Source organism: Epithele typhae, assembly GCF_022376455.1.
Source record: "Epithele typhae strain CBS 203.58 chromosome Unknown BXZ73scaffold_24, whole genome shotgun sequence".
Classification (NCBI taxonomy): Eukaryota; Fungi; Basidiomycota; class Agaricomycetes; order Polyporales; family Epitheliaceae; genus Epithele; species Epithele typhae.
The window spans coordinates 322,619-349,545 of record NW_025954215.1 but is presented as its reverse complement, the minus strand read 5'-3'; the positions used below and the strand labels follow the sequence as shown (position 1 = coordinate 349,545).

Sequence of the window (26,927 nt, the reverse complement as noted above, 5' to 3'; positions counted from 1 at the left end):
TCATGTCTCCTCCGCTCTCTCACCTCCCTGTTCCCTTCGCCCCCCATGGACCCCCCGTCGCCCGAGCTCCTCCGCGCGAAGGACGCCGACTCGCCTGCCGTGCAATCTAGCTCGCAGCCACAGCAGCCCTCAACTTCTCGCTCGACACAACGGTGGATCCGCAAGGCAAAGGACTGCGCGTCCCTCGTCGCCGTGCACACCAAGCACACGGGGGTGGGCATCGTATGCGCCGTTGCGTACTTCGACCCGTGCGTTTTCTTTCCTTTCGATCGTACTGCCGTTGACCTCTCCTCTCTCTCAGGGGCAACTGGGGCGTCGACCTTCAGGCTGGCTCGCAGTATGGCTACAAACTCCTCTTTGTCGTTCTCCTCTCCGGCATCTTCGCGATTTTCTTCCAGGTAAGTAGTCTTCTTCCCTTTGTCTGCATGACCCAGCCTTGACCCAACGATACAGACCCAAGCATCTCGCCTGGGCTGTGTCACCGGATTGGGTGTGTACCGCCTTTTGCGTCCATATATGCGCCGTTGAACCCATACACGATCGTTTACAGACCTCGCCTCTCACTGCCGCCTCCTTCTCTACGACAGGCCCAAACACAAGTCGCTGTACCGATGGCTCCTCCTCTACCCCCTCTACGTGCTCTCCGAGATCGCCATCATCAGCACGGACCTTGCGGAGCTTCTCGGGTCGGCCATTGCCCTCTGCATGCTCTTCCCGAGCCTCCCGCTGTGGGCCGGCGTCGTCATCACCGCTTCCGACGTCCTCCTGCTTCTTGCCTTCCGGGACCCGATCCGAGGCCAGCCGGTCCGCATCTTCGAGCTCTTCATCGCTATTTTGGTCCGCCCATCCCGTCTGTCCCGCTGCCACCAGAGGCTGACCCCGATGATTGCAGGTGTTCACAGTATTGATCTGTATGGCGTACATCATATCCAAGGCACAACCGGTGTGGGCGGATGCATTCAGAGGTTATTTGCCCTCAAAGACGCTATTCCAGCCGGCGCTCTCTATACATGTAACATCATCTTTCTGCCATGGTGATCTCCGTCTAATGGCCGACTTTCTAGCGATTGGGATCATCGGGGCTACCGTCATGCCGCACAGTCTGTTCTTGGGCTCCGCCTTGGCCACTCAAGATAGGCTGTCGGAGGCTAAGCCCGAGAAGATGCTTAAATCCCATGCGACGGAGTCGACAGTTTCGGCAGATTCCGACCTCACTACTTCGTCTACCTCAACACAAGTCACTCCGCCACACGGAGACTCTAGACCTCTCCTCGAACGCTTTTTGGCAGCGGCTAGACGGCATCTCCGCGTCCTTCCTCGCGATGCCCTCATGGACGAACCCAAGTCACATGCCGAACGAGAGAAAACCCTTACTCTTTCGTTCGCGCGCACTTGTACCATGGCATCGTCGACATGGTCGTGAGCCTGCTTGGACTCGCTGTCGTGATCAATTCATTGTACGTGTCCACACTTGGTCTCTAAAATAAGCTCCGTGCGATTTACTCACTCGTCTTACTCAGGATCCTGATTCTGTCGAGTGCCGTCTTCTTCCACGGTGACACCGGGACCCAGGATCCGGCGAGCCTGTTCGACGCGTACGACCTCCTCACGCGCATCGTTGGCAAGCGTGAGTCGCAGGCGATTTTCTGGAGCGCACTTGCTTACTCACATCGTCTCACGCCGACAGCCGCCGCCATATTGTTTGCCCTAGCTCTCCTCGCCGCCGGGCAGAGTTCGTCTATTATTGCAACGCTCGCCGGTCAAATTGTGTCGGAAGGTTTTATCCGCTGGAGGCTCTCGGTGCGTCCACTTCCATACTGTTGGCCAAACCCCCACGACTAATAGCCCCGCTTTTTTTTGTCGGCGCTCTCTCCCGCGCTCCGTGGCCCTCTTTTCTCCTCTTCCATGACAGCCCATGATGCGCCGTCTGTTCACCCGCTGCCTGGGGCTCGTTCCTGCTCTTGCCGTTGCTGCCGGGCTCGGCCGCTCCGGCATCGACACGCTCCTCGTGGCGTCCCAGGTCGTGCTGTCCATCGTCCTCCCATTCGTCGTCTTCCCTCTCATGTGGCTCACGTCATCCAAGACCGTAATGGCCATCAAGAGGCCAGTCACGCCCCCTTCGTCCCCGGTGCACGGTTAGAAACACCTCACTCGGCGTCACAACAAGGAGACAGGACCCTCGTTGAGGCCGAACAGCAGTACGAGATCGTACACTTCTCAAACGGGAAGATCAGCATCGTCGTGGGCTACGCGATATGGATTGTTATCGTGATGGCCAACATTTACGCCATCGTCGGCCTGGCGAGAGGAGAGGAATGAGCGGTTGATAGCCCCGTACCCAAGGACTCGTACTGTAGCATACTCTACGACACGCATTACCCCTACACATGGACATGGCCTGCAAAGGTTGTAGATTATTACCCCTGTATCGATTCCCGACCTCAGCACACCCTAATAGCCCGATCGAGAGGGCTTAGATTATTGTCATAGCGGATGCCAATGTGTAGCGAATGCATTGTGATGTCCATGAAATACAACAGACGTGCGAGCGATGGAAGGAACAGTTGAATATGCGAAGACACAAATCCTGCGGCTTCATTGAAGCTTTTCGAGCGGGGCGATGAGCGTGCCCATCTGCAACCACGCGTGTCAGCCTCTCGTTTCCACAGCCCGTTGCTCGCTCGGAGCCACGGCGACGCACCTTGGTGACCACGCGGGGCAGCGTTGCGCGCTGGAAGCCGACGCGCGTGTTCCACTCCGCGCCGAGCGGGACCTCCATGCTGCGTGCGAACTGCGCCGCGCTCGTGTACGGGTGCGGGAGGTCCTTGACGAGGTACCGCGCCGCCTTCTTGTCACGCCGCTCGAGATGATGACGTGCGCCTTGCCGTGGTCCGCGCGCGCGGCCGGCGCGACGCCCGGTCGGGTCTTCACCAGGTGTGGCCGCGGCGCCGCTTTCTTTGTGCCAGTGCCGCCCCAGCGCCCTGTGCAATGCGTCGGTAAGCGGGGGGCAGAAAGCGCACAGAACAGATAGACTGACCCAACCGGGGAGCGTCGTGTCGACCTCCTTGGGGGCGTCCGCGGCGACCTCGCGCCGTTTGGCGTCGGCGAAGTCCTGCACGACATTGTCGCCGGCGAAGGCGAGCGCGACGAGGTCGCGTTGCTCGAAAGCCTTGACGCCTTTCGCATCGCCCTTGGCCTTCACTTTGCCCTTACCCTTGGCTTTGAGGGCAGCGGAGCGCTCTTGGGCCTCGACCTCGCTGTTCGCGTCAGAGTCGCTCTCGTCGCCCGCAGGAGCTCTAGCAGCGGGGGCTGTACCCTTTCCCCGGCCCCTTTGGACGCTGGCCGAGGACGATGCAGGTCCGGCGAGCGACATGGTCGCGCTTGTCTCGATGTCGACCTCGGCGTCCGCCTGAGCCTTCTCCCGCTCCTCCGCCCGCTTTTGCACGCGCTTGCGGAGCTTGCTCTTGGACTTGTCTGCCACGGCGCTGCCCTTGCTCACTGCAACCTCGTGCCGCGTCTGCCCGGCTGTGGCGGCACTGCTCGCGCCGACGAGCCAGGGGTTCTCCTGTGGCTCGCCTGAAGTAGGAACAGGACGGGGGCGCGGCGAGTCGGGGGAGTCGGGGGGAGAACGGCTCGCCCGTGTTTCGAGAAGCAGGTCGGTGGATTTGAGGGTGACGCTGGAGGTGTCGGAGGCGAGAGAGCCGACAGGCCGTACACCGCCAGTCTATGCGGGTATGTTAGCTTCCGACAATGACAACGGCGGAAACTTACGAGCACGCCCGGACGATAGACCACACGTCCGCCACCGTTCAACGGTGACTGGATCGGCCTGGCCTTGTTCCGGGGATTCTAGGCATCCTCGTCTTCGTCGCCGTTGCTCCGCCGAGCTCCTTGATGAAGTCGTCCACGATGCCACGGGTCTTTCGCTCTTCTCGTGCCATGGCGTCCTTCATGAACTTCATATCGAAGATCTCTTGCCCGTCTTGCTGAGGGTGCTTCAGCGTCGTCAGTATCGAGTGCCGCAAGTTCATCGAAAGCTTTGGCCTTGATGCGAGAAAGAACCCTTCCCATCTCCTTCATCGTCGTCGTCCTCATCGTCCTCGCTCTCTCATCGCTCCCGTCCTCTCCCCTGATTTTCTTCCGCAACTTCTCGCCTCGGTCCAGCATTCATTGATGTCCCTCCTCTGGTCTTCATCGAGCTCGCCCCTCGCGTGCATCGCCTTGCCCACTTGCCCGTGTTCTTGTGCCTCAGCGTCGCGCGCTCCCTCGCCCTTTCCACCTCTCGCTGCACCCTCCTCTCCTCGTCGTCCTCATCGTCCTCGCCCCCGAGCTCGTGCAGCTTGTCCGCGAGGCGCGCCTTCTCCTTCTTGCGGATCCGGCGGTATGTCTTGCTCTTGATCTTCGCAAGCCGCTTCGCCTTGGCCTCGGCCCGGAACATGAGGTCGCGCATCTTGGTGAGCTCGGCGCGGCGCGCGGAGACCTCCTCGACGGAGAGGTGGTTCATCTTGAGCGCCTCGGTCTGCGCGATTTCGTCCTCGCGCAGCTTCGCGGACTTGAGGAGCTTGTCTACGGCGCTTTCGAGTTCGTTCGAGGGCTATGGATAAATGTCAGAACGCCGCTCGAGCGAGAGGAGACATGGCAGTACCTTGAACTTGGCGGCAAGCTCGAGGTTGGACGTCCGACTCTTCGGTTCTGCTTGTAGAGGGAAGCTGAGATGTTCGGCCTGTAGTGCACTGTGTTAGAGTAGATTCAATAACATGAGATCGAAACTCACGTCTGTGATCCGCTGCATGGTCGTTTTCCACTTGTCGACCTCCTCTTTCGTCAGCTCATAGGCAGCCTCGCGGTCCAGTCGTTCTGCGACTCGTGTGGGCAGAGGTGCGGACAAGGTCTTGATTTTGCCGGATGTCGATGTCAGGATCTTGGCCGGTTTCTTGAGCGATGCGAGGTTCGAGGATTGTCCCTCAAGAGGAGCAAGCAGGTCATCGAAGCCCAGCTTCCCGCCTCCTGCAGAGAGAGATGAGTATGATTTCGTGTAAGAACGACAATGGAGGTGTACCTGTCCCCGAAATGAACTCGTTCTCTGCGCCGGCCTCCGTGCGTTCCGGCAACAATCTGCGTTTCCTTGGGCGTGCGGTCTTGCCGCTATCTTCTAGGACCTCGTCGTCGTGGAGGGTTTTGCGCTTTTGGCCAGCGTCCAAGCCGGTAACGAAGGTTTCAAGGTCCTGTAAGGCACCTCCTTCGTCCTCAGAGCCCGATGCCGATATCGCACCGTCTGCCTCCAGGTGTTCATCGTCTTCTTCTTCCTCGTCGTCTTCATCGTCACCATCCCCGTCCTCATCTCCGTCCATCCGGTCCTTTTCCTCCTCATCCTCCTGCGCATGCTCTCCTCTATGCCTTGCACTCTTTGTCTGTTCCTCCTCTCCAAGGTCGGGTTCACCCCGTCCATCCAAGACGTCCAAGACGTCTATGAACTCATCGGGATCACCTTCTTCTTCTTCTTCGTCTTCTTCTTCTTCATCCCCCGGCCCATCTTGCATTCGCTCATCCTCGTCCGACTCGTCGTCCTCGTTCAAGTTAACATCCGCAAAGCGCACCGCGCGGCTCTTGCCTTCATCCTTTTTCTTCGCTTTAGACCGCGCTTTCAACTGCGATTTGCCCTGTTCCAAGCCGTGTGTTCAGCTCTACCCACACCCCGCTCAGACAGAACAAATTGCTTGGCACACCTTCTGCGCGAAGCTGAAGCCCGCGAACCGGTCCTCGTCGCTCTCCTCAAACGCCTCGTCGCTATCAATGTCCTCGTCCTCGTCCTCGCCGATCCCCTCGTCGCCGTCGTCCTCCCCGACGAGTCGCGGGCGCGCGCTCTTCCGCGCGGCGCCGTCGTCGCTCTCGCTCGCAGCCCCGCCGCCCATCTCTGCCTCCTCGTCCCGTGCGAGCAGCGGTTTCACGTTGGCGCGGCGCACCTTCTCCTGCTGGTACTCGTACACATCGGAGACGCCTTGCGAACGCAGGGTCTTGGACTTGAGACTCTGGCGCTTGGCGTATCCAAGCGTGGATGCCGTTTTGCGCGACCGCGGGGCTTCTTTTGGACCTCGACCCTTCACCATGGAAGAAGGCGTACTCGGAGCAGCAGCAAAGCGGCGTTTTGGAGGTGGAAAAGCGAGGCTGGGAGAGTGTACAGACAACGGCACGACTCGAAATTCAGGCCGAGGACCGCAAGCGCTGAGCGCAAATCGGCGTTTTCCGCCAATATCTGATGCTCCTATTTCGCCCTCAAGCGCTCATCCCCAGGTTTTAGCTATAGGCTGCATGTTTCAGGCGGTTTCGCCCAGATCGGTGCAGTGCGAATATAAGTTGCGCTGGTGCGCTAGTAACCAACCTGACATCCCCCTGGGACTCTGCTTCTCTCTACCGTCTCTGTCCCTGTACAAGACAGTATCATCCCCGTCATGTTCGGTCGGGGCACAGTGGCACCGAAGTTGGCACGACTTGCAGCCAGCGAGTTTCCTGTACATGCGTTGCGCCGGGCTGCCTCTTTGCAGCGCTGCGCCTCGGCTGCTACTCGTTCACTGAAGCACCAATCATCTCGCGCAATCTCCGGCATCGCAAACCACGACGACTCGTTGTTCAGCTACACCTGTGGGCGTTCCTCCACGAGGACCCAATCCAAGGCTTCCGGGACCCCGAGAACGAGACGTCGCCACCCACTTCGCCGCCGGACAGCGTGACCTCCTCTCGTGCTGCGTTTGCCGGGGCGGCAGAATACCAGCGGTACTGGATGCGGTTCTTCGGCTACTGGCACTACCTCGACCACCTGAAGCGGTGCAACAAGGGGTACGCCGCGGCGCTCATGGACCCCGGGATCGTGCTCTGCCGCGAGCTCGCGTTGTACGCTGCGGCACAGGGCTGGGACGCCGTGTCTGGCCTGCCGTGCCCGGTCGGCTTTGACCCCGACGATATGAGCAGGACGCTGCAGGCTGTCGAGAAGGAAGGCCCGAGACGTGCGGAGCGGTTAATGCAGGCGATGCTCATCTCGGATAACCTCTGGGTGGACGCTAGGGAGTTTGAGGAAGTCAAAGGGACCGTCGAAGCCAACAGAGAGTGGCTGCTGAAGGCCGCCCCAGAGGGGGAGTTATCACCTTGGGTGGCGGAATGGTGGCCTTTCGAGACGAGGACGGAAGCGCCTACGATTTGGACTAGTAGGCGAACCCCCGTACCAGTACTCAGCACATCACCCTCTACTGACTGTAGAGTCCGTTCGCCAGTTAATCAAATTGAAAACGCTTCCTGCGAGGATCGACACGCCGATATAAACCATCCGGGCACATGGTGCTCTATTGCTATGACTGCGCAGCGCAAACTTTGAGAATATGGGTTGCCTATGCGGAACGCTGTGGTCCTGCCTCTGGAGTCTGTTCATCCATGCCGGCGCCCCCGAAGATCTCCCGGACCACGCATACCAGGGGATACCACCCACGGCCCTGGAGAACTTCACCGCCCAGATGGACGCTCGTGAAGCGTCAACAAGACTTATGCGGAACTGAACATAGCTCATGCGCTGACGACCGTTTGGAGCGCTGGCGTGCTTCGATACTGGAGTACTGGACATTCACCCCTTGAGCTCTCTGCAGTTGCTGCGAGAACCAAAACAACGGATGTCTCTAGGCGAATGATACCTAGACGCTCCTGATCACTTTCTCGAGATTCGACACAACCCTCACGTAGTTGTCGTGCCTCGAATTATCATACAGCGGAGAACCAGCGTGTTACATGCGCATGGAGAATGCATATGATGTGGTGGTGCATATGGCGTGCAGTACATGCAACGAAGTCCCCGCTCTCGTGGCGTACCTGAACCAGACGGCCGACGTGTCGACCAGCAGTGGGGCGCGCAACCACTATTTCAGCTTCTTCTTCCTGTAGGTCACGAAGTCATGAGCCAGGAGATAGGAACAAGTAACGGCAAGACGTACGGGCGGAGCTGAGACGAGTGGCCGCATCCCCGCTTGCGGCAGTTGGTGGCACGAGGGGGCAGGCGGGCGTAGCACTTGCGGCAGATCTGCTTGTCGCAGTTGTATTTTGAGGCGAGGACCTTGAGCGAGGGCTCGATGATGCCGCCACGGAGACTAATATCCGTGTCTGAGGATGGGGAGAAGGCGCACGATCAGGCATGAAGGCTCACCGGAGGACCAAGTGCAAAGTGGACTCCTTCTGGATGTTGTAGTCGCTGAGGGTGCGGCCGTCCTCGAGCTGCTTGCCGGCGAAGATCAAGCGCTGCTGGTCAGGGGGGATACTGGGGAGCACGTAAGCTGCAGCGCCGGGGGTCTGACTGAGAGAGCACTCACCCCTCCTTGTCCTGGATCTTGGCCTTGACATTGTCGATAGTATCCGAAGACTCCACCTCAAGGGTGATGGTCTTTCCCGTAAGGGTCTTGACGAAGATCTGCATCTTCACGTACGGTCAACGTCGAGAATCGTGAGCTTGAGGATGTCGCGCTTACTCTGGTCGCTGAGGGTGTGAGAGGGCCTGGGAAAGAACTGTACAGCAGTCTATTCCGTGGCTGAGTTCAGGGCAGGTTCAAACACGATCACGTGTGTGCTATTAGCCGCGGGGGCCACGGGTTACAAAGGTTGCTTCTCGCCACGATCGACGTTCTTACCCACGTTTCTTCCTCCACCGTGTTGGTGAACAATGATGTAAGGTAAGTCGGATTCCGAGGTTTCTTTTCTTGAACGATGAGAGCTTTTACTCAGCTCACTTCGATGCCGACACGTCGGTCATGAGAACACAATCTTTCAGGAATTCCTCATTCTGACATTCTCATATGCATGTGCTTTGGACACAGCTGACCTCTCATTCCAGGACCCATTGATGTGTTCCGGTGGCTCAGGATGTGCTGGGCTCAGGACGCAGACTGAGGCAGGTGAGCATTTTTGTACCATTGTTGTTGTTACGGCATCGCTTTGCCGGATGAAAATATTTTGCAATTTTCACGACGTGCTCTGGCACGGTGGGTGCGATTCCTTTGGAACCATTCAAGTCTCTGAACTGTTCACCTTCCGTTGTTCTCCTGCGCCAGCACTGCAGTCACTGACCACCTGTTCAGGCAGGTGATGTGTTCGACCAAGTCTGGTTGATGGGCACGCCTGTAGGTGAGCCCTCATACGTCCTGGTCCCCTGCTGTAGTAGATGTTGTGCTGCCTAGCCATGTAATGTCCTTTTACCATGAAGGCAGATAATAGTCGTACACATCCGCTGGTCCGTGTGATCCACTTCGAGGTGTCGCTGGTATCGGTGTAGGGCTGAGATGCATGTGAAAGAACGCTCAAGAGGGCTTGGCGATGATGTAACTGATGCCCGCGGAGGTGTATGCGCGTGGACGGGCGAGGGTGTGGACGCCGCACGGGCAGCAGTCGCCATGGAGGGCACAGAGAGTCACAGAGCTGCTCTGTCGTCTTCTAAACCGGGGCCTCGGACCACGGTGGCTTCTTCTCGCCGCGTCGGGTGATGGCGCCATCTTGCTGCTCGTCTCTCGCCGCCCAGCTTGCTCAATAGAGGTCCCACCCTGTCTGCTCAATTCCGCCGCCTTCCTCGACCACCGTTAGTGCTCCCAGGAGCCCCAGCCAACGCCAGGCTGCTGTGACAAGGACTTGGCGTCAATCTCACTCACGGCTCCCAACCATTCGTCGGAATTGTTTCCTAGATGTCGGGCTTTACGTTGGTAGACCCAAAGGGTTGGGACTGCGACCTCCAGTCGGTGCGTGACATGCCGTTCGACGCCCTCTGCATTCACCGACGTCAGGATCAGGTGTACTCTGCGTACATGGGTCACTTCCAACTGCATAACGTGCCACGGCATGGTGAGTGCGAGACTCCGCAAACACAGGACGTACCAAACGCACTGATGCAGGTACGATCGCTCATGGGCGGTCTTCTTTGAGACCTTCGAAGAGTTCCTCACCTTCTCCTGGCCGACGATTACCGTGACCGACACATGGACGGGGCGAGCACACATCGTCGTGCGCGCGTCCTCCATCAGTGCGTTCCTCAAGATGCTCAAGACAAGGTGCGCCTCATCCTGACTGCGCAGCGTGGCTCTCGGACCCTAAACACCGTCCGTCCAGATTCGGCGAGACGGTGCCCATGGTGGAGAACATCCTGCGCGTCGCCGCCTTCGAGACGCAGCAGCGCCACATGCGCACGATCTCGGACTACACCACGTACCGCAAGATCTACGCCACCCTCCCCGCCGTCGTCCTCGCCGCTCAGAAGACCCGCGTCCGCAGCGGCGAGCCCCAGGCGGTGCGAGAGCTTTGGGCTGGGCGCGACAAGACGTTCCTCGCGCTCGACTTCGAGTGGTCGGAGCGGAACACGGCGTCGTGCATCGAGTGGGGCTACTCCGCCGTCCGCTGCGGTCACTTGAGCACGTAAGGCTCCTCTCTCCGTGACGTCCCCCGTCGAATTCGAACTCAACCTTGCGCACAGCGCTGGGGCGTGGCCCCCCGATCCAGAACCCAACTATAGGCAAGTTGAACGCTCGTGACGTACGCTGGCAGCCCTACTGACGTGAGGCTGCCGACAGGCGTGGGCACTACCTGATATCGGAGTATGTAGACAAGGTGTACAACAAAATCAAGCCGAGTTTCCCAAGGGCGGTGAGTGCAGTCCTGACGTCTTCTATCTCGCGCATACACAGGCTCACTTGACGTCTTTCACAGTATGCGGTAAACACCATTCTCAAGAGTATCATGAAATTTCATGGCTGACGACAGTGGTGGACAGTTCGGTGAAAGCCAGCTCCTTCCGAAAGCGAGGCTCGGGCAGGTGGTGAATGCTCTGATCAGGTATTTCGCCCTTCATTTCGTGCATCTACCAATGCATTAGCATTTACTCTCCGTCCACAGCAGTCTAATGAGCCCGGATTCGGAACTGGTGGCCAATACTCTTGTGTTGGTCACCCACGGGACCCCGGGGGAGTTCCGGAGGCTGGAAGAACTGAAAATAAGTGAGTGCGTTTGTTACTGAACGAGGTGTTGCATCGAGAGCTGGTCACCAGTGGTCTCACTTCCATCCCGTCGTGCACTGGGGGTGGGGCCTTCTCTCGGGCTTTGTTGCTCCACAATGGTTTTGAGTTTCGTCCTCGTTTGGGGAAGAAAATTGGATCACATAGCAGACGTTCGAGACCTGTGGCCTATATCTTCCATGCACATCCGAGGGAACTATACCGCTGACCACCGTCCCCACAGAGCTCCCCCACAACGTCCTCATCCTCGACACCATGGCCTTCGAGCGGCAGCTCTACGCCTCCGGACAGCGCGGCACGATGCAGGAACCCTCCGGGCGCCCGCGCGACCCCGCGACCCCGCTCACGCTCGCCGCGACGCTCCAGTCGCTCGGCTTCGACGCGACGCGCGTGCTGCACAACGCCGGCAACGCCGCCCTCACCGCCCTCCTCGCCCTCCAGCTCCTCCTCGCCCCAGACACCCCGCACCCGACCCCCCGCGCGGCGAACGCGCTCGCGGGCATGGCCCAGCACGCGCGCCGCAGCATGCACTCCGCCTCGCCCGGGATCGCGTTCGGGCCGTCGATGTCGATGCCGATGTACCCGGCGATGGGGATGGGGATGGGCATCGGCAGGGGCATCGGCGTCCCCGCGCAGCCGTTCCCGACCGGGCTCGTCCCCGACGGGTTCGTGAACGGGGTGAACGGGCATGACGGCGCCGGCAGCCGCGCGTCGTACTTCCCGAACCACCGCCCGGCGAGCGGGGACGGGCACCGGCTGAGCGCGCCGGGTCCCTTGACGATGCACGGCGGGCGTGCTCCTGGGCGCACGCGGGTCAGCTCGATGAACGATCTCAACAAGGACGACGCCGGTGCCGGGGGCGTCAGCGAGCTCGGCGAGCAGATGGGCGGGCTGCATGTCAGGGCACGGACCTCTGACTCGCGCGGGCTCCCGCAGTCGCGCTAGGCCCGGGCCTATAGTTGGAAGACGAGGAGTCATGAAGTCACGACTCGGTAACGACGCAATCACGGACTGGGTATCTTTTCTCTTCTTCCGCATTTTCTAAAGTGGCGCTTTTTCTGGCCGACAAGGACTCGACACGGACTCGTAACGCACATACCTATGGTTTGGGACTTTCGCTGCGACACTCCCAGGACTTGACGGACTTCCTCTAGAAGGGCTGTAATCCGATCGATAGTACAACCCGCATAACGAATACACAATAATGCCTCGCTTCCGATACCATAATCGCACTAGTACACGACAGCGTAATTATCGACGCTCACGGTCGCGTCTTCCGAGAACTCCAGCTCATCGTCCTCGACGCTTGTCACCGACTGAACATTGACTCCCGCGATGCTGCCCTGTGCGACGAACGACGCCTTCACCGGGAAAAAGGCCCTCGGGTCCTCGCCACCGACCGAGAATTCGAGCGACCCGGAGCGATCGTCGGTGTTGATCAGGGGAGTCGACCAGTCTAGCGAATGGCTGGACGAGTTGAGAGCCCATACGCCAGTGTGGGACGAGACGGTGGGATAGGAGCCGCCGCTGGAGAACGTCGGACAGGATGAGCATCAAGTCATCCGGAGAACCGGGAACGGGGACGCACGGCAATGGGATAGAGATGACGACGTCGGACAAGGTGATGTCCTTGTTCTCGAGCTCGTACTCGATTTTCACGTCGCACGTCCCGTCGTTGGACGGGGTGGGCCAGCAGTTGACTGGTTCATGATCAGCAGGCTGCTAAAGCTCGATAGGAACTGGACCCACTCGACAGCGGTACGTGCTCCTCATCTTTGCCAGAGTATATCCACTTGAGCACGGTCAGCGGTTGACCGATCGGGAACGACCGCGAGGGGTCCTTGAGAGCGACGAGACGGTCACCGTTGGCGGCAAACTCGCCAACGCTCGGATGGTGCTTGAAGTGCAGTTCAGCGCCGAAGGTAGGCGCAGGTGCAAGCGCAAGCTTGATGCGGCCGAACGCAGGGTCGGAGATATGCAGGTTCATGTCACCGCGCAGTTCGAGGTTGTTGAGGCCGCCTTCGCGTAAAAGCTCGAGACTGATAGACTCTTTGGTGACGATATGCACGCTGCAGGGCCACGTTCTGGTAAGTTCTTCATCGCAAACAGCGGAACGACGCACCTCGCGGGGCTCCCCATCGCTGGTTTTGTTGGGGCCGATAAGTGTTCAGAGAACAGCGCCTCTCTGCCCAACGCATCGAGCAGGGCGGACTGTCACGACTCACCACTTGTTGGAGTATGTCGTCGAGTGATGAAGAGATCAGCGAGGCGTCGGTAGGCGGGCGGCTATCGGACTGGCGGCGGTCGAACGGGAAGGGGTGGGTTGAGGCCTTGAGAGGAGAAAGGGGATCGATTGGCACAAGAGCCCAGACGTGTACATATACCGCACAACACTGAGCTGCGTCGCGCGGTGCTGTCTGCCTGGGCGGCCGCTGCGAGGATCGCGACTCACGAGCGGCTTCCCTTCCAAGGATCACGTCTCAGGAAGCAGTAGGCCAAGTCCGCTGGGCCGCGACCGCCCATGGTCGCGCGCCGGATCTCCCAACTTACAGAGCCCGAGCCCCTCGAGGCGCGCTCTGTCCCGACGGGAGGGAGGGACACACGAATCGTCGACAGGCGGCGCGACAGGATTTCGCGATGCGGCCCGCCAGGTGGGTACGACAAACCGCGCGCGATTAGGAAAGAGGTAGAATGGAGTGTTGGGCGGGATTCCGGAACGAGCCCACGGAGTGCCCAACTTGTCACGTCTTGCAGACTCGGGCGCACATCCTCCTGGAGTGCCTCTGGTATCGGCGCTGCGGGGACGAAATTGAGTTCCTGCAGCGTCATCCCGCGTACCGGGACTCCAACGCATTCCTGAGCAAGATTCAAGAACAGGAGCGCGTTCACATCCGCGGACACCCCACAGTGAGACCGACAGTAACAAGAACGAGACGAACTCACCGGGCGGCGCGATGAGGCGTCTTAGATATAAGTAACCTTTAGATGATGTGGGTACTGGCCTAGCACCCAGGTTGTACAGTCGGCTGCCGCACCTGCATTAGATGTGCGGGATAAAAAAGATTGAGCGAGGGGGAAAAGTGCTCGTCGGTTGTTGGGAACTCAGGATCCAGTGAGCGCGAAGAGCGACGATGCACGTGGGCAGACGAAAGAGCGGTTGGCGTAGACGCTCAGCGCTCTATTCCAGTCTGTCTCTCTACGGCGTAGAGGTTGGAGGCCCGGCGTGGCTACGTCACGATGCGGCCCGCTACCCCTACCCTGCATTGCCGTCCAAGGCCCCTAGGACCGAGGCGGAGGCACAAAACTCGGAGCTCGGTGAGGTTCTTGGAGTCAGCCCAGCTTGCTCCTCACCTTCATCCTTCCGTCTTGTGCCGTCTCATGAAGCTCTTCAACGCTCTATACCAGAAGATCACATGGTTCAGCCTGCTTGAGCCAGCCTTGCCCACTCTGCCAGCCTTCCTCACCGGTTGCAAAGACGATTCGCCCCCCTTTTCCAGCCTCTATTGGCGGCTCCACATAGCCATGAACAGGTTCATCGACTTCACGATCTTGGCAGACGACGTCCGGTCTCCCCACCCTCTGTTCTCCGCCGTTGTCACTCGGCTCGACCACTTCGTGGACACCGGCAAGGGCGAGCCCCGCGAGTTTATCGTAGCCCACGTCGCTCTTCCCGACGGCCAGTCGACCGCCCTGCGCCATATCGGGATCCTCAAGTTCGAGCGATGCTGGTGGGACGACGTCCCCGTCCAGTTCCACCGCCGGTACGACGATCCCATGTGCCAAACGTACCGACACACGTGGTACGTGGCGGACGACACCGTCTGCGTCTACGAGCCATCCTGGTGCCGGTGGTGGGCGGGTAGCCGCACGACGCTGCTGCGCTCCAGCCGCGCCCCCATCGCGCTCCCCCGCCTCCTCGCCGCGGCCTGCGGCCTTCGCCGGCTGCATCTGAAGTGCTTCGAGGACACGTATGCGCACGCGTGGTTTGCGCGCGCGCTCTGGGAGCGCCTCCGAGGGCCTCCCGGCGCGGACGCGGGCACCTTCAAGTCCACCACGGAGATCGCCGACGTGTTGGAGGGGGCAGAGGCAGAGGCGTGCGGGGCGAGTGAAGCCCGCGTGCTGGAGGAGTTCGAGGCTGCGCGGGCGAAGATATCACAGTGCCTGTCCGACGAAGGCGAGTGGGTCTCCCTCGAGGATCAGGAGGAGACGGTCGACGACCTCGTGGACGCGGTGGACGCAGCCGTATGGGAAGGAGTGGGCGATATGGACAGAAGGCCGGTGAAGCGGCCGGAGACGTCACGCTATCTCAAGGAGCTTGTTCAGAGGTTTCACGCAGACAACACTTGAGCACTTCACATCGTTTGAGATGCATTTGGCGTTTTTCCTCCGCCAGTGTGGTAATGATTCAGGAGGCAGAGGCTATAGACCCTACGAGATGATCATGGCACCCCTCCTTGGTTCTAGTAGCACACAAACAACTATTATTGTTGAGATTATTATTATAACTGTCGCCGAGGATGAAGTTGAGGTCCCGTTGAGGCGGACTTGGTCGGACAACACAGTGGTTGCTGAAGTACTGAAGTCTGAACGGGTTAGAAGTTCGAGTGTCTGCTCCAGCCCGGGTTTCGAGGCGACTACGTAGAAGAACGAGTCATGAAATCACTCTTCCGTAGCAACACAACCATGTACCGGGTTTCTTTTCGTTCGCGCATCCCACCCGCACTCCCTCTCAGTAGAAGGGCTTTGATCCGATTGATACAACCTGCTCCCCTCTGTGACGAATACACAATGTCTCACGGCCGATATCATAAGTGACACTCCCACTACGCCTACACTACAGTGTAATTTTCGACGCTCACAGTCGCGTCTTCCGAGAACTCCACCACCTCGCCGCCCTCGACGCTCGTCACCGACGCAACTTTAACTCCCGCAATGCTACCCTGTGCGACAAACGACACCTTGACCGGGAAGAAAGCGCTCGCATCATCACCACCGACTGAGAATTCGAGCGACCCGGAGCGATCGTCGGTGTTGATGAGGGAAATCGTCCAGTCTAGCGAATGGCTAGACGAGTTGAGACTCCATTCGCCAGTGTGGGACGAGACGGTGGGATAGGAGCCGTCGCTAAAGAACGTCGGACAGGATGAGCATCAAGTCATCCGGACAACCGGGAACGGGGACGCACGGCAATGGGATAGAGATGACGACATCATACAGGCTGACGCCCTCGTTCTCGAGCTCGTACTCGATGTTCACGTCGCACTTCCCGTCGTTGGACGGAGTTGGCCAGCAGTTGACTGGTCCGTGATCAGCAGGCTGCCAAAGCTCGATTGGAACTGTACTCACTCGACAACGGTACGTACGTCTCGTCCTTGCCGGAATATCTCCACTTGAGCACCGCCAACGGCTGACCGATCGGGAACGACCGCGAGGGGTCCTTGAGAGCGACGAGGCGGTCACGGTTGGCGACGAACTTGCCAACGTTCGGGTGTTGCTTGAATTGCAGCTCGGGGCCGAACGTCACAGGTGCAGGTGCAAGCACAAGCTTGACGCGGCCGAACGCAGGGTCGGAGATATGAAGGTTCATGTCACCGCGCAGTTCGAGGTTGTTGAGGCCGCCTTCGCGTAAAAGCTCGAGACTGATGGACTCTTTGGTGACGATATGCACGCTGCGGGCCACGTTCACGCAAGTGCATCGTCGCAAACAGCGGAACGACGCACCTCTCGGGGTCCACCAACGGCAGGCTCCCGCGATCGTTCCTCGGGACCGCAACGGGCTCCGGCGTGCCCCCCATCGCCGGCGTCGCTGGGGCCGACATGTCCTCCGACAAATGCGCCTCGCTGCCCAGCGCGTCGAGCAGGGCGGACTGCTGCGACTTCTTCGCGCCGAGCTTCATGCCGCTGCCCTTGAACGCCGGCGTGCGGAGGCTGGACGGCTTCGGCGACGCGGTGCGGGCGGGCGTCGGCGCGTTGAACTCGCGCTGGGGGACGGCGGAGTAGCCCGAGATCCCACCGCCGAGGTAGCTGCTCCCGCCCGAAGGCCCGCCCGCGGCGGCGCGCCGCTGCTGCTCGCGGCGCTGCATCTCGAGCTGCTTCGCGCGCCGCTTGAGCTCCTCCTTCGCCTCCGCCTCCTTGTTCTGTGTCCCGCCAAGTGGGCGCTGTGAGGACGGACGCGCGAGAGGGAGGGTGAGGGAGAGGTCGGACGCACCCGGGCGATGATCTCCTGGATCTTCTCCTCGTGACTCTCCATCTCGAGGACGTTGCGGACCTGCATGAGGTTGACTTGCTCCCTGTAGCCCATGCTCACGATCTCGTCAAACGCGCCAAGCAGCTCGAATGCGTTTTTGAGGATCTCGCGCTGCTCCAGACTTCGGCATAGGTCCGAGACGACACGGGCAAAGAGGTGTAGAGTCTCGATGTCCTGGAGGATGTTGGAGGCCTTATTGGTGATGAGGAGTATATACAGGTCTTCAAGTGGTTGATAGACATAGCGGACGTCGGCGGTCTCAACGGAGGTGTGTTGTGTGCCGGCGGGGATGAGTTTGGGGAAGGATGCGAGCAGAGATTCTATCCTCGCCCTTGTCATGTCGCGAAATTGGCGCGAGATAACAGCTACACGCGCTTTCAGTAACGTCCTCCGGGGATATCCATGGACTGATGCGTACCCTTTCCACCCTTTGTGCATATTGAGGCTGCAAGGACGACCTGTTGTGCCGGTTACGATCTGTCCCGTATGCTATCTAGGTACAAAGTCATACCATGCTGAGAAGAGGAGCACAAGCTTTTTTGTAGAAACAAGAGAGGTTGGGTCGTCTGGGATGGTCGTGCTGGGAGAGGGCAGTGGATGGGCGGCAGTAGTCTGCTGCAACAGCGGCAGCGTGTCGCTCATGGGCGTCTATTATCTCTGATCTGCGCGACATGACCAGCCTACGAACGACGCTTGCCTCATATCACCTTGGTGACTTCTTCTTGCTTTCTGCGGTTTGCATTAACGCTGCTGTCATTATTCTTTAGTATCATATGGGTCAACCGTTCATGCGACTCGATTCCTCTCGAACGTACTCGGAGCGTATAGCTCTTTGGACGAAACGGCGACACTCGTGAGTCTGTCTGCCTTTGTTGAATGGATGTTTGGCAAAAGACATACTTGAGAGCCCGAAAGAAGAGCAAAATGGGAGTGATTGCAAGACTCTCTGTCGGGGAGTCGAACCCCGCTTTCGCGCGCACCGGTGGCGATCACCGTGACAGGCGCGTGTACTAACCGATATACTAACAGAGAAGATGACTTCACGGGACTTGCAAGCATCTATATACAGTTTCTGTATGTGAGACAATCATGTCGTATTCATTCACACACGTCTCATTAACTGCTCTATATGCACATCAACAAGCTCAAGCAAACATAAGCGACTTTCCAGCAGTATCAAGTTTCGGTCGGCCGTATGACGACTGCCGAGGTCAGAAATCAGCCGTTACAAGCGATCTTGAAATCAGAACCACGTACCCATGGAGTAGGCTTGTTGTCTAGGATCTTCTCGATCTTGTCCATGACCTCCGGGGTCATCTTGGGGATCACGTCGAGCGCCTTGAGGTTGTCGAGCACCTGCTCGGGCTTGGACGCACCGAGGATGACCGTGTGCGTGTTCGGACTCGCGGCGAGCCACGCGAGCGCGAGGTGCGTGATGGAGCACCCGAGTTCTGGGGAGCACCGGTGTGAGCAAGCAGCCGGGACCAAACACACTCGCACCGTCGCAGGTGCAGAAAGGACTGAAGACGAATTCAGGAGAAAGGGAAGCATGGAGCGCAGCGACCACATCCGGAGCCCATCCGTACGCGGGGTGAAGAGAGCAGAAGCGGCGCAGGACGCCACGTCGATGGGACTCGGCGGAGGAGAGCCTGGGAGCGACGACGTGCGGGCGTGCGAGCGCTCACCTTTGCCGGCGAAGTCGCTCAGCTGCTTTACGGTCTCGAATTCTTTCTTGCCTTCCTCTGTCTTGAACCGTTCAAGCCGTGCGTTGAAGAATCCGGAGTGAACCGCGAAGCGGGAGTCTTCAGGCACGACCCCACCGTTGTACTGGATGCGCAGTATGGTCAGAGGCGTGTTGCACATAGCAGGGAATCCTTCACGTCCGGGAAAGCGAGGACGGAAACGGGGTGCGTACCTTGCCAGTGAGAACGCCACGGGCCAGGGGTGAATATGCCGTCGTTCCGATAGAGTGCTTCTCGTAGAGCGGCCTGCACACATGGGATGTGTGGGAGATCAGAGACACATGCGCTCATACCGCAGGAGCGCGTTGATACTCACGCGTATTCCTTCTCGGGTCTTTCGCGGTGGAACATGCTGTTCGCGCCAAAGCACCATCAGCGGCGTTAGCAGCCGTGGGTCCGGGGACGCACTTGTGCTGGCACTGTTCGGCGATGGGAGCGACGAGCCCCAGCTTCGCAGCCACGTCTAGAACACGTCGAGCGCGGCGGTCAGCCGATGGCATTGCAGCGAATGGGCGGGCGTGGAAGCCGCCACAGAGTACGCACGGTACGCTTCCTCGACTTCTTGCGCGGACCACTCGGAGGTCCCCCAGTAGAAGGCCTGCGATGAACGCGGGTCAGCACAAGGGAACCCGTCGGACGAGAACTGTGGCACGGATCCCTTCGTCATATTTGGAAGCACGGCTTCTGGCCCAGAGCCCGCACGGACACCCGACGGCGTTATAGCGAGGGGCGTCCCACCGGGCGACGGAAGTTATGTCCGCACAGATGCCAAGGAGGTGACTCACCCAGCCTTGGTCGATCACGTAGTTGAAGGCGAGGACGACCTCTTCCATCGGCACTGTAGATAGGTGCCGCCGGAAATGAGAACGGAGTCGCCGGGGAAAGGACGTAATAGCTGCCTCACGAACCGGTGTGGTCTGGGCGGTGCGCAAAGAGGACGTCTACATAGTCCATTTGCAGACGTTCGAGGCATTTCTTTGTCCCCTCAATGATGCTGTCGGATGCAACGATGATGCACGATTTCACGCGGCGGCGTGGACGTGGCACTCACTGCTTCCTGGACAAACCCGTGTCGTTGGGCCCTTTTCCACCCCAGAAGATCTTGGTCGTAACCACGATGTCAGACCGAAGTACGTCAAGTTCTTTGAAGACGCGTCCCCTACAAGAATAGTTCAGGGAATGCATCTATGATGAGTAACGGGAGCTTACATTTCGAGCTCAGCCTTGCCGGCAGCATAACCCTCTGCGGTGTCGAACCTGATTGATCGTCCGTCCGCGTCAGTACCGGCTGCCAATGAACATCGGCAGAAGCAATCACATATTGACGCCGTTCTCCAGTGCCGTCTTGATAATTTCCTACAGACAGATTTGCAACATGGGCCTGAAGTCAAATCTTTCAAGACAGGGAGGACTGGAAAGAATGACCTTCACGGGGTCTCCATTGACTGTTTCGCCGTAAGTCAACCCTGAGCAAATGCGATATCGTGTCAGTATCGCATCCTGTCGAACGAGACATGATCGTTCGCAAAGGAAGTGGACGCACAGGCTCCCAGGGAGAAGACGGGCACGCGAAGGCCGCTAGGGCCCAGCCTCCGGAAGAGCATGTTCTTCGGTTCGTAGGTGAAGGGCATGTTGGGGCAGCGAGATTGGTTTCAATCGGTGGACGTGGCCTGGACGGAGCTGGGCTGGGAAAAGGCCTATGTGGATGAGAATCGATGGTGCAAGTTATTTAAGCAGCTGAACGAAAGAGTATTCATAAGCAGAAAGCAATCCGATCGCGATATCTAGTAGCTGTGGGAAACAATACGAGACCAACTACAGTCCACTAGAATTGCATCCATGAGTCTGAACGGGACGTCATCATCGGTTTGCGTTACATCGAGGGCCGATGTGAGGTGAGCGAATCGGTCTTGGTGTGGGTGGGTGCCACTTCAAGCGCGGTTCCTGAATATGATCCAGTTCCGTGCAATGCAGTGCGATCGTACTGGATCCAATTTGTGAACTGGACGAACGTACCACGATAATTGGGAGCGGATTTGGGTACCAAGTTGCACATGGCTCACAACCTCGGAGCAACGTGTGGAATCAGCTGCACGTGCATTCGTTGTTTTGAGAGGGCCTTATATGCTACCGGCGCAGAAGAGGGCGGTTAGATGCTAGAAAGGATGAAAGACAGAAGCACTAAGGACTAGTAGAGACTAGAGTGCGGATAATAGACGCAAGCTTGATTATGGAGGCCGTCACTCGTGAGAAAGACTTTCCTGGTTAGGCATCCTCGCCTAGGCCCTCCTGGCCAGCCGCTCTCCGAGCTCCGACATCCCTGGCCACTGCGGCTCTTTGACTGCCTAGTTCTGCGAGACACCTTCTACGATGCGTGTGCAACTCTTCTCTCTGCTGGTTCTCCCATTCTTGGCCTTCGCCTCCATGGACGAGCAGATTGTATTCCCCGCCTCGCACGACTCTGGCTCGAGCGACCAGTCTTCGTCCCAGTCACCTCCGACAAGCCCTCGCTCGCCGATCTCCTCACCATCGAACCTTCGGCATCCATCTTCTACTCCTATGCCCGGGAACTCGAGCTCAGCGCCATTTTGGCGGACAAGGCTGCTCGTAACACCCTGCTCGTCCCCATAAACAAGGCGGTGATTGCGCTGCCTCACAAGCCGTAAGTCCTATGTCATTGGTTGTATACCGTCGCCAAGTTCCAACATATCCGCAATGTGGCGTGGGCTGTGCCATCAGACACGAGGACCCGAAGCCGCAGGATGACACGGTGATCCTCACCGAGGCCGAGTTTGATAATATGTCGAAGAAGAACGTCGAGCGGTGGATTTCGGCGCACATTATCCCGGTGAGTGGCTCTGGTCTTGTCGCTATGGCGCATCTTCTGATGATAGACCCTCTTACTCGGTGCAGCGTTCTCCAATTGACTTCGCCTCGTCTGATCCGACTACTTTCGCAACACTTCTTGCGGACAAGAATGTCACCTTCACCCACGTTGCCGATCGCATACACGCAGACGTCCCCGGGTGGGCGCGTGTTATCCTGGATGGCTCCGTACGGCTCATTGGCAAGAAAGAGGTGAGGCTGAACACATTATTTTGCATTTCCGCTTCTGTGCTCTCGCACGCCTCTCGGTGCGGCGCCGGGAGCTCGGGTGATGGGAGTAATGGACGATGACTTCCTCTTCTCCCGCCAGGCGTCCAACGGTGTCATGTACATGCTCGATGGAACCGTCAAGGTCGATTAGAACCCCACGACTCTATCCCGACTCCCGGCATAGCACCCGCCACCTTCACTTGACGCCATCTATCAAGAGGCGCATGCACTTCACATATTGCATACACGGACTGTATTGTACCTGTCTTTGCATCTCTTCTTGTAATATCATGCTTTATACCACGCCTCCAGACGCCACCACCGCATAGGGTCCACGCCAGCGGCTCGCCCTCAGATTTCCCTGAGCCTCCTCCGCCGACTACCCACGCCCGCCAACCCCTCCTGCATGTTCCATTTACAGTGGGACTCGGGTCCGACACTGTGGCAGCAGCTGCGCCCCAGGTGCGCGGTGCATGCTGACAGGTTCTCGACGTCGACGTAGGCACGGACGGGCCACAGCGAACCAGAAGTCTGTGAGTCGCGTTCCCGAATGGGCCCGACATCTCCGGACAGCCTTCACGCAGATTTGCCGGGGAGCCAGTGCGGCCCTTGTGTCGGCGCGAGGCTATCTGGCAGTGACATACTGACAGCTCGGTGCTGCCCGCCAATCGCCAGGTCGTCTGGCTGGCAGCCTGGTCTGACCGGTTTCGCTTTTGCATTTGCAGCGTCGCCGGTCGCTCGGCGCCAGGCACGGACTCGGGTACGTACGGGCTGGCGTTCGCTCTTTGCTTGCCGGTGCCGGGTTCCAGTCACATTGGAGTCGTCGCCGCACAAGCCGCGCGCCGCGCGCAAGAAGGCTCGTGGCCATGTGTGCCGTCGGACGGTGGGCCTTGTGGTTCAGGGCGGGGGTGCATGGCGTCCTCTGTGCCGGCACTGGTATGTGTGGGGGCGGTGGTGCGTTGCAGATGGAAGATGCTGTCACCTGTAATGATTATGTTCTGCTCCAGAGAAGCACATGTGCATCCAGTGAGCGCGCCACGCCGCGCGCGTTGTGCGCTCCGACTGTCCCGCACAGTGAATTGTTTGACGTGGCTCGCCGCTGCGGCGCTGTGGGCGGATCCCGCAATTGGTGCAAGTTGAACGCGAGTTCGTTCGCGGGTGCGCTCTCCCAGATCAGAACCCGCGCACACAGCCGCCACAGGGTCAGGTTAGGTATTCCTCAGCGCATTAGTACGTACCCTCGCCCGCCCCTGCTGGCGCCACGAGTGTTCTGCCCACAGGCATCTCACGAACCTTCCTCTTTGGACAGACCGGTGCTGGGAGCCCTCCCATACGGGATGCCGTATGCCGCGTCGATATTCGTGAGCCATGACCATGGATTGACGACTGCCTCCATGTTAGGTGGAATGAGTTACGATATGCTTCTGGGCGCGCGCGACGTTTTCCCAGTGTGGTGGAGGCTGGGGGAAATTGTCTAAAACTTGAATTGCGAATGGTTATTAGAAAAGTTAGATTCCAATCGCAAGGACAGCGGTCCGGTGCCCACTGAGGGTTACGTACGGCTCTCGTCCTGGTGCGTATGCTCGAGGATCGCAGCGAGAAGTAGGATCCTCGTTCCAGCACGTAATTGGGGACGAGGAGGCGTATGCTCGTGGTGCAGACCATGCTTCGCCGCACTCCGATCGGCCGCTCAAGCGCCCATGACGTAGGCCATCCTCGCTACTCGCCAGCGTTGTACTCAACGCCAACCAGGGTCTAAGTCTGTGCAGCTCCCCGGCTCCTTCTCCCTCGGTTCGAATCCCGGCTTCTGCAAACGATCCTCCACGCAGCTGCGCTACCCCACCCGCTCGCGTTCGAGAATCACGCATCACCTTCCGTGATGCCGGGTGAGGAGCAGCCCCGAGTTCTCGCGCGCTGCGTAGCGCGGCTCTCTCCAGTGCCACGACAGCAGTCGGTCCGCCGCTCTCATACCGCCCAAGACAGCTAGCCCAGCCACCCTTCGCCTCCATCCGCCGTCGTAGCTCCAATAAGCTTATATCGATGGCCGGCACCCTGCGGACCGTGGCTGAGCTCACCCGGACGACGTCGATCCGGCCGTCCAGGCGCTCGTCCCCCTCGTCGCCGGGCTTGACCGCGACGACCCCCGGACGGCGACCGTCGTCGAAGCCATCGAGAACCTGTTTGCGTCACTCAAGGCGCCCTCGGTGCGTCGGTGCTCTCTCCAGGCGCAGGACAATCTCTGCGCCCGGAGGCAGTTGTTTCATGTCCCGCTTCCGAACTAAGATCATTCGCGACACTGTTTTCCAGCGCGCACCGTCGCTCGCGCCGACCACCGTGCTGGACCTACAGGATCAGCGAATATACCCCTACGGGCTGAACTTCAAGGACGCCGACGCCGAAGCCCAAGCTCGAGCCCGCGGCGCAGACGACTCCAAGCTGCCGTCCTCAGATGGCTCCGAAGCGGGCTTCATGACACTCTCAAACACCAAGGCCCTCCTCTCCCTCGTGCGCAAGCACATGTCGCTAACCGTACGTCGCCCCGTCCCGCCCCGATCCACCCGCTGACCGTCGTCCGACACAGTCGCTCGCGGGCAGCCGGATGCTCATCGACGTCCTCTTCCTCCGCCTCGCGTCCGTCCTGAGCGCCGAGTCCGCCGAGGACGACGTGTCGATCGTGCCCGACTGGTCCGGCCTCGCGCATGGCCGGCGCCCTCTCGAGGGCGTCGCCGACTACCTCGTCGCGAAGCGGCCGAAGCGGTACTCCAGTGCGTCGCGCCTCTCTGCGCCCACTGCACCCGCTCACCCCGACCCAGGTCTCATCCTCTCCGAGCCGGTGGGCGCGCTGAGCAGGCCGGACCTCGAGCACGCGGGGACGTCGAACGTCTTCGAGGCCCGCGCGTTCTCCGAGCTCGCGTCCGGGCTCGCACAGGCCGTGCTTGCTGTCGCGAGCGCGTGCCGGGAGAACCAGTGGGCAGCCTTCCACTTCCATTCCGACCTTCCTTAAGCTCGTGCGGCTGACGGGATTTCGTGCTGCACGCAGGAAGGAGTGCGCGCGCGGGGCGGTGACGTGCGGCGACCACTGGATCTTCTTCGCGTACCAGGCGCCGAAGGGGAACGACTACGCAAAGTACGCGCGCACCGAGGTGCTGTCCGTCGGGCGCGGCGGCGAGGGCGTCGAGCTCGTGCTTGGGGTGCTCATCGACTGGGTGCGTACAGACGGCGCCGTCGAAATCGGCTTCGGGGCCCCGCTGACCCACCACGGTGCCGGCGGCAGGTCGAGAACGCGGAGGTGTTTGGGCCGCAGAAGTACTTCCGCATCGTCTAGCCGCGATCGCGATTTCGGCGGGTGGGAAGTCGATTGTGCTCGAGATCGCAGGGCTCGGTGGTGCGTGCTTCCCGTGCTACTAGCGTGCATCTCTTCTGATCAATGGCCCTCCGCGGGGCGCACAGCGGCGTCGGGGGTCGCTAGGGGAGAGGGCGAGAAGCAGCGGTAGCGTGGGTGTCCGCGTACGAGTGACGCCATTCGGCGCGGGTCCGAATACAGCGCAGACGATCACAGACTCGTAAGTCGCGACTGCGTGCCGAGACGGCGCACGGCCGCTGCCCGACGCCTCCTCCACCGTCTGCAGGTCGTCTCCGGTCGCGGCTGCGGCGGCGGCGGGATCCACGACCCCAGAACCGTCGCCGTGCGCAGACGCGGTTCGGAACGCTCTCCACCCGCGCTCTCACACCCGTCGCGGTCGTTGGGTGGCCGGAGGTGCTAAGCTTGATCCGCTGCGTCGAGCTACGGGCGCGCCATCTCAGCATCCTCCCAGGCCGCCACCGGGAACCCTGCTGAGGTGCTCATTCGCAATGTCGCCCGCAGCGACTTCTCGTCGGCTGATGCCTCGCAGGTTGGCCCACCGTGCGTGCAGCTGACCCGGACATGGGGCTTCGCGTCCGCAACGTCGCCCACCGGCCGACCATCACGACGTCCACTGACTCCGCTAGCCCCGAACGGGCATGTCGAGCCTTGCATCTTTCACCGCCAGCCCTGGCACGACTGAATGCGCCAAGGCGCGGCGGCGAACGTGCAGGTTGGAATGCGCGCGACGGTGAGTGGCCCGCGCAAGCCTAAGCCCTCCTCACCGTTGACACCATCAACCCCCGACAGCGATGGGCGACGGCGACCCTGCGCGGCCCCCCCAAGGATCACAGCCGCGCGCCAGTGTGCGCCCGTAGAGCGTCGCCCGATGCGCGTCCGCGCGGCGCGAGCGCACCCACAGCCAATCTTCGCCCTAGATCTCATTTCGCGCGGGGAGTCCTTCGCAGCCCCGCTTCCCATTCGCCGACCTTCCCGCGTCCGATCGGCCACGAGATCCACAGTCGACGGAGGAGGCGCAGGCGCAGGTGAGGTCGGGAGAGAAGGTCAGGTTCTCGTCACCGTCCTCGTCCGCCCACTGAGCGTCCAGTGTGCGCGGGCACGCCCCAGGGCCCCAGCTCTGCCCGGCGTGGCACCCGCCAAGGCACGCAACACCGTGTGGAATACAAATTCGACGTCGGGCGCGACGTCACCACCCTGCTTCGCCTTCTCCGGCATCCTGGCTCGCTCGGGCCCCTTGGAATGCGCGCGCACCGGGTTTGCACGGCAAGCGCCGACAGGCATGCTACGGCAGCAGGGCGATCCACACGAGAACTCGGCCGACCACAGTGCGCCGGGAGTCCACGTTCCTCCGCATGGGTCGGTGCAGAGTAGTAGGTTCGCATTGCAGGTGCGTCGGTGACGTGTTTCTTGGATCAAGCCCCCCTTTTTCTGTTAACGTTGTTTCCATCCGTCGT

The 26,927-nt window shown here is 60.0% G+C and overlaps 11 protein-coding genes and 1 non-coding gene across 12 annotated transcripts; 6 read left to right on the top strand and 6 right to left on the bottom strand.

Annotated features, from left to right (window-relative positions):
* Nucleotides 1-45: 45 nt before the first annotated feature.
* On the top strand, nt 46-2,319 carry BXZ73DRAFT_90028 (Nramp-domain-containing protein; the record flags this gene model as incomplete). Its single annotated transcript, XM_048025479.1, has 11 exons — nt 46-248; nt 302-398; nt 454-490; nt 551-837; nt 893-1,034; nt 1,065-1,380; nt 1,425-1,457; nt 1,521-1,627; nt 1,688-1,800; nt 1,913-2,107; nt 2,188-2,319. The coding sequence occupies 11 exons, from the start codon at nt 46-48 to the stop codon at nt 2,317-2,319; spliced, it is 1,662 nt and encodes a 553-aa protein (XP_047877909.1).
* Nucleotides 2,320-2,595: 276 nt separating this feature from the next.
* BXZ73DRAFT_77601 (Utp14-domain-containing protein) lies at nt 2,596-6,107 on the bottom strand (the record flags this gene model as incomplete). The annotated part of the gene is made up of 10 exons (XM_048022699.1): nt 2,596-2,634; nt 2,702-2,981; nt 3,021-3,724; nt 3,772-3,849; nt 3,958-4,129; nt 4,230-4,594; nt 4,646-4,723; nt 4,775-5,007; nt 5,060-5,660; nt 5,727-6,107. The coding sequence occupies 10 exons, from the start codon at nt 6,105-6,107 to the stop codon at nt 2,596-2,598; spliced, it is 2,931 nt and encodes a 976-aa protein (XP_047877908.1).
* A 342-nt stretch (nt 6,108-6,449) lies between these two features.
* BXZ73DRAFT_77600 (uncharacterized protein) lies at nt 6,450-7,245 on the top strand (the record flags this gene model as incomplete). Its single annotated transcript, XM_048022698.1, has 3 exons — nt 6,450-6,509; nt 6,632-7,155; nt 7,221-7,245. 3 exons carry the CDS (start codon nt 6,450-6,452, stop codon nt 7,243-7,245), a joined length of 609 nt encoding a protein of 202 aa, XP_047877907.1.
* Nucleotides 7,246-7,898: 653 nt separating this feature from the next.
* Nucleotides 7,899-8,449, bottom strand: BXZ73DRAFT_101473 (ubiquitin-carboxy extension protein fusion; the record flags this gene model as incomplete). The annotated part of the gene is made up of 4 exons (XM_048014920.1): nt 7,899-7,917; nt 7,974-8,126; nt 8,183-8,293; nt 8,346-8,449. 4 exons carry the CDS (start codon nt 8,447-8,449, stop codon nt 7,899-7,901), a joined length of 387 nt encoding a protein of 128 aa, XP_047877906.1.
* A 1,255-nt stretch (nt 8,450-9,704) lies between these two features.
* On the top strand, nt 9,705-11,969 carry BXZ73DRAFT_46912 (uncharacterized protein; the record flags this gene model as incomplete). Its single annotated transcript, XM_048019779.1, has 9 exons — nt 9,705-9,758; nt 9,810-9,865; nt 9,912-10,067; nt 10,126-10,428; nt 10,487-10,529; nt 10,573-10,665; nt 10,784-10,845; nt 10,906-11,006; nt 11,248-11,969. The coding sequence occupies 9 exons, from the start codon at nt 9,705-9,707 to the stop codon at nt 11,967-11,969; spliced, it is 1,590 nt and encodes a 529-aa protein (XP_047877905.1).
* Nucleotides 11,970-12,256: 287 nt separating this feature from the next.
* On the bottom strand, nt 12,257-13,163 carry BXZ73DRAFT_101471 (Mu homology domain-containing protein; the record flags this gene model as incomplete). Its single annotated transcript, XM_048014919.1, has 4 exons — nt 12,257-12,551; nt 12,613-12,724; nt 12,774-13,093; nt 13,147-13,163. The coding sequence occupies 4 exons, from the start codon at nt 13,161-13,163 to the stop codon at nt 12,257-12,259; spliced, it is 744 nt and encodes a 247-aa protein (XP_047877904.1).
* Nucleotides 13,164-14,402: 1,239 nt separating this feature from the next.
* BXZ73DRAFT_101470 (uncharacterized protein) lies at nt 14,403-15,371 on the top strand (the record flags this gene model as incomplete). The annotated part of the gene is made up of 1 exon (XM_048014918.1): nt 14,403-15,371. One exon carries the CDS (start codon nt 14,403-14,405, stop codon nt 15,369-15,371), a length of 969 nt encoding a protein of 322 aa, XP_047877903.1.
* Nucleotides 15,372-15,853: 482 nt separating this feature from the next.
* Nucleotides 15,854-17,610, bottom strand: BXZ73DRAFT_101469 (uncharacterized protein; the record flags this gene model as incomplete). Its single annotated transcript, XM_048014917.1, has 5 exons — nt 15,854-16,148; nt 16,210-16,321; nt 16,371-16,693; nt 16,746-17,161; nt 17,233-17,610. 5 exons carry the CDS (start codon nt 17,608-17,610, stop codon nt 15,854-15,856), a joined length of 1,524 nt encoding a protein of 507 aa, XP_047877902.1.
* A 603-nt stretch (nt 17,611-18,213) lies between these two features.
* Nucleotides 18,214-18,303, bottom strand: BXZ73DRAFT_t102. Its single transcript has one exon. It is a non-coding gene; the product is annotated as a tRNA-Asp (tRNA).
* A 113-nt stretch (nt 18,304-18,416) lies between these two features.
* On the bottom strand, nt 18,417-20,644 carry BXZ73DRAFT_101468 (Aldo/keto reductase; the record flags this gene model as incomplete). The annotated part of the gene is made up of 14 exons (XM_048014916.1): nt 18,417-18,473; nt 18,529-18,722; nt 18,957-19,098; nt 19,187-19,259; nt 19,330-19,365; nt 19,422-19,476; nt 19,557-19,611; nt 19,799-19,851; nt 19,922-20,007; nt 20,065-20,172; nt 20,223-20,270; nt 20,332-20,369; nt 20,439-20,479; nt 20,557-20,644. 14 exons carry the CDS (start codon nt 20,642-20,644, stop codon nt 18,417-18,419), a joined length of 1,074 nt encoding a protein of 357 aa, XP_047877901.1.
* Nucleotides 20,645-21,243: 599 nt separating this feature from the next.
* Nucleotides 21,244-22,260, top strand: BXZ73DRAFT_90023 (uncharacterized protein; the record flags this gene model as incomplete). The annotated part of the gene is made up of 5 exons (XM_048025478.1): nt 21,244-21,259; nt 21,492-21,675; nt 21,753-21,861; nt 21,927-22,091; nt 22,210-22,260. 5 exons carry the CDS (start codon nt 21,244-21,246, stop codon nt 22,258-22,260), a joined length of 525 nt encoding a protein of 174 aa, XP_047877900.1.
* A 1,889-nt stretch (nt 22,261-24,149) lies between these two features.
* BXZ73DRAFT_90022 (uncharacterized protein) lies at nt 24,150-25,434 on the top strand (the record flags this gene model as incomplete). Its single annotated transcript, XM_048025477.1, has 7 exons — nt 24,150-24,170; nt 24,212-24,313; nt 24,417-24,638; nt 24,691-24,874; nt 24,923-25,076; nt 25,150-25,315; nt 25,384-25,434. The coding sequence occupies 7 exons, from the start codon at nt 24,150-24,152 to the stop codon at nt 25,432-25,434; spliced, it is 900 nt and encodes a 299-aa protein (XP_047877899.1).
* Nucleotides 25,435-26,927: the final 1,493 nt, after the last annotated feature.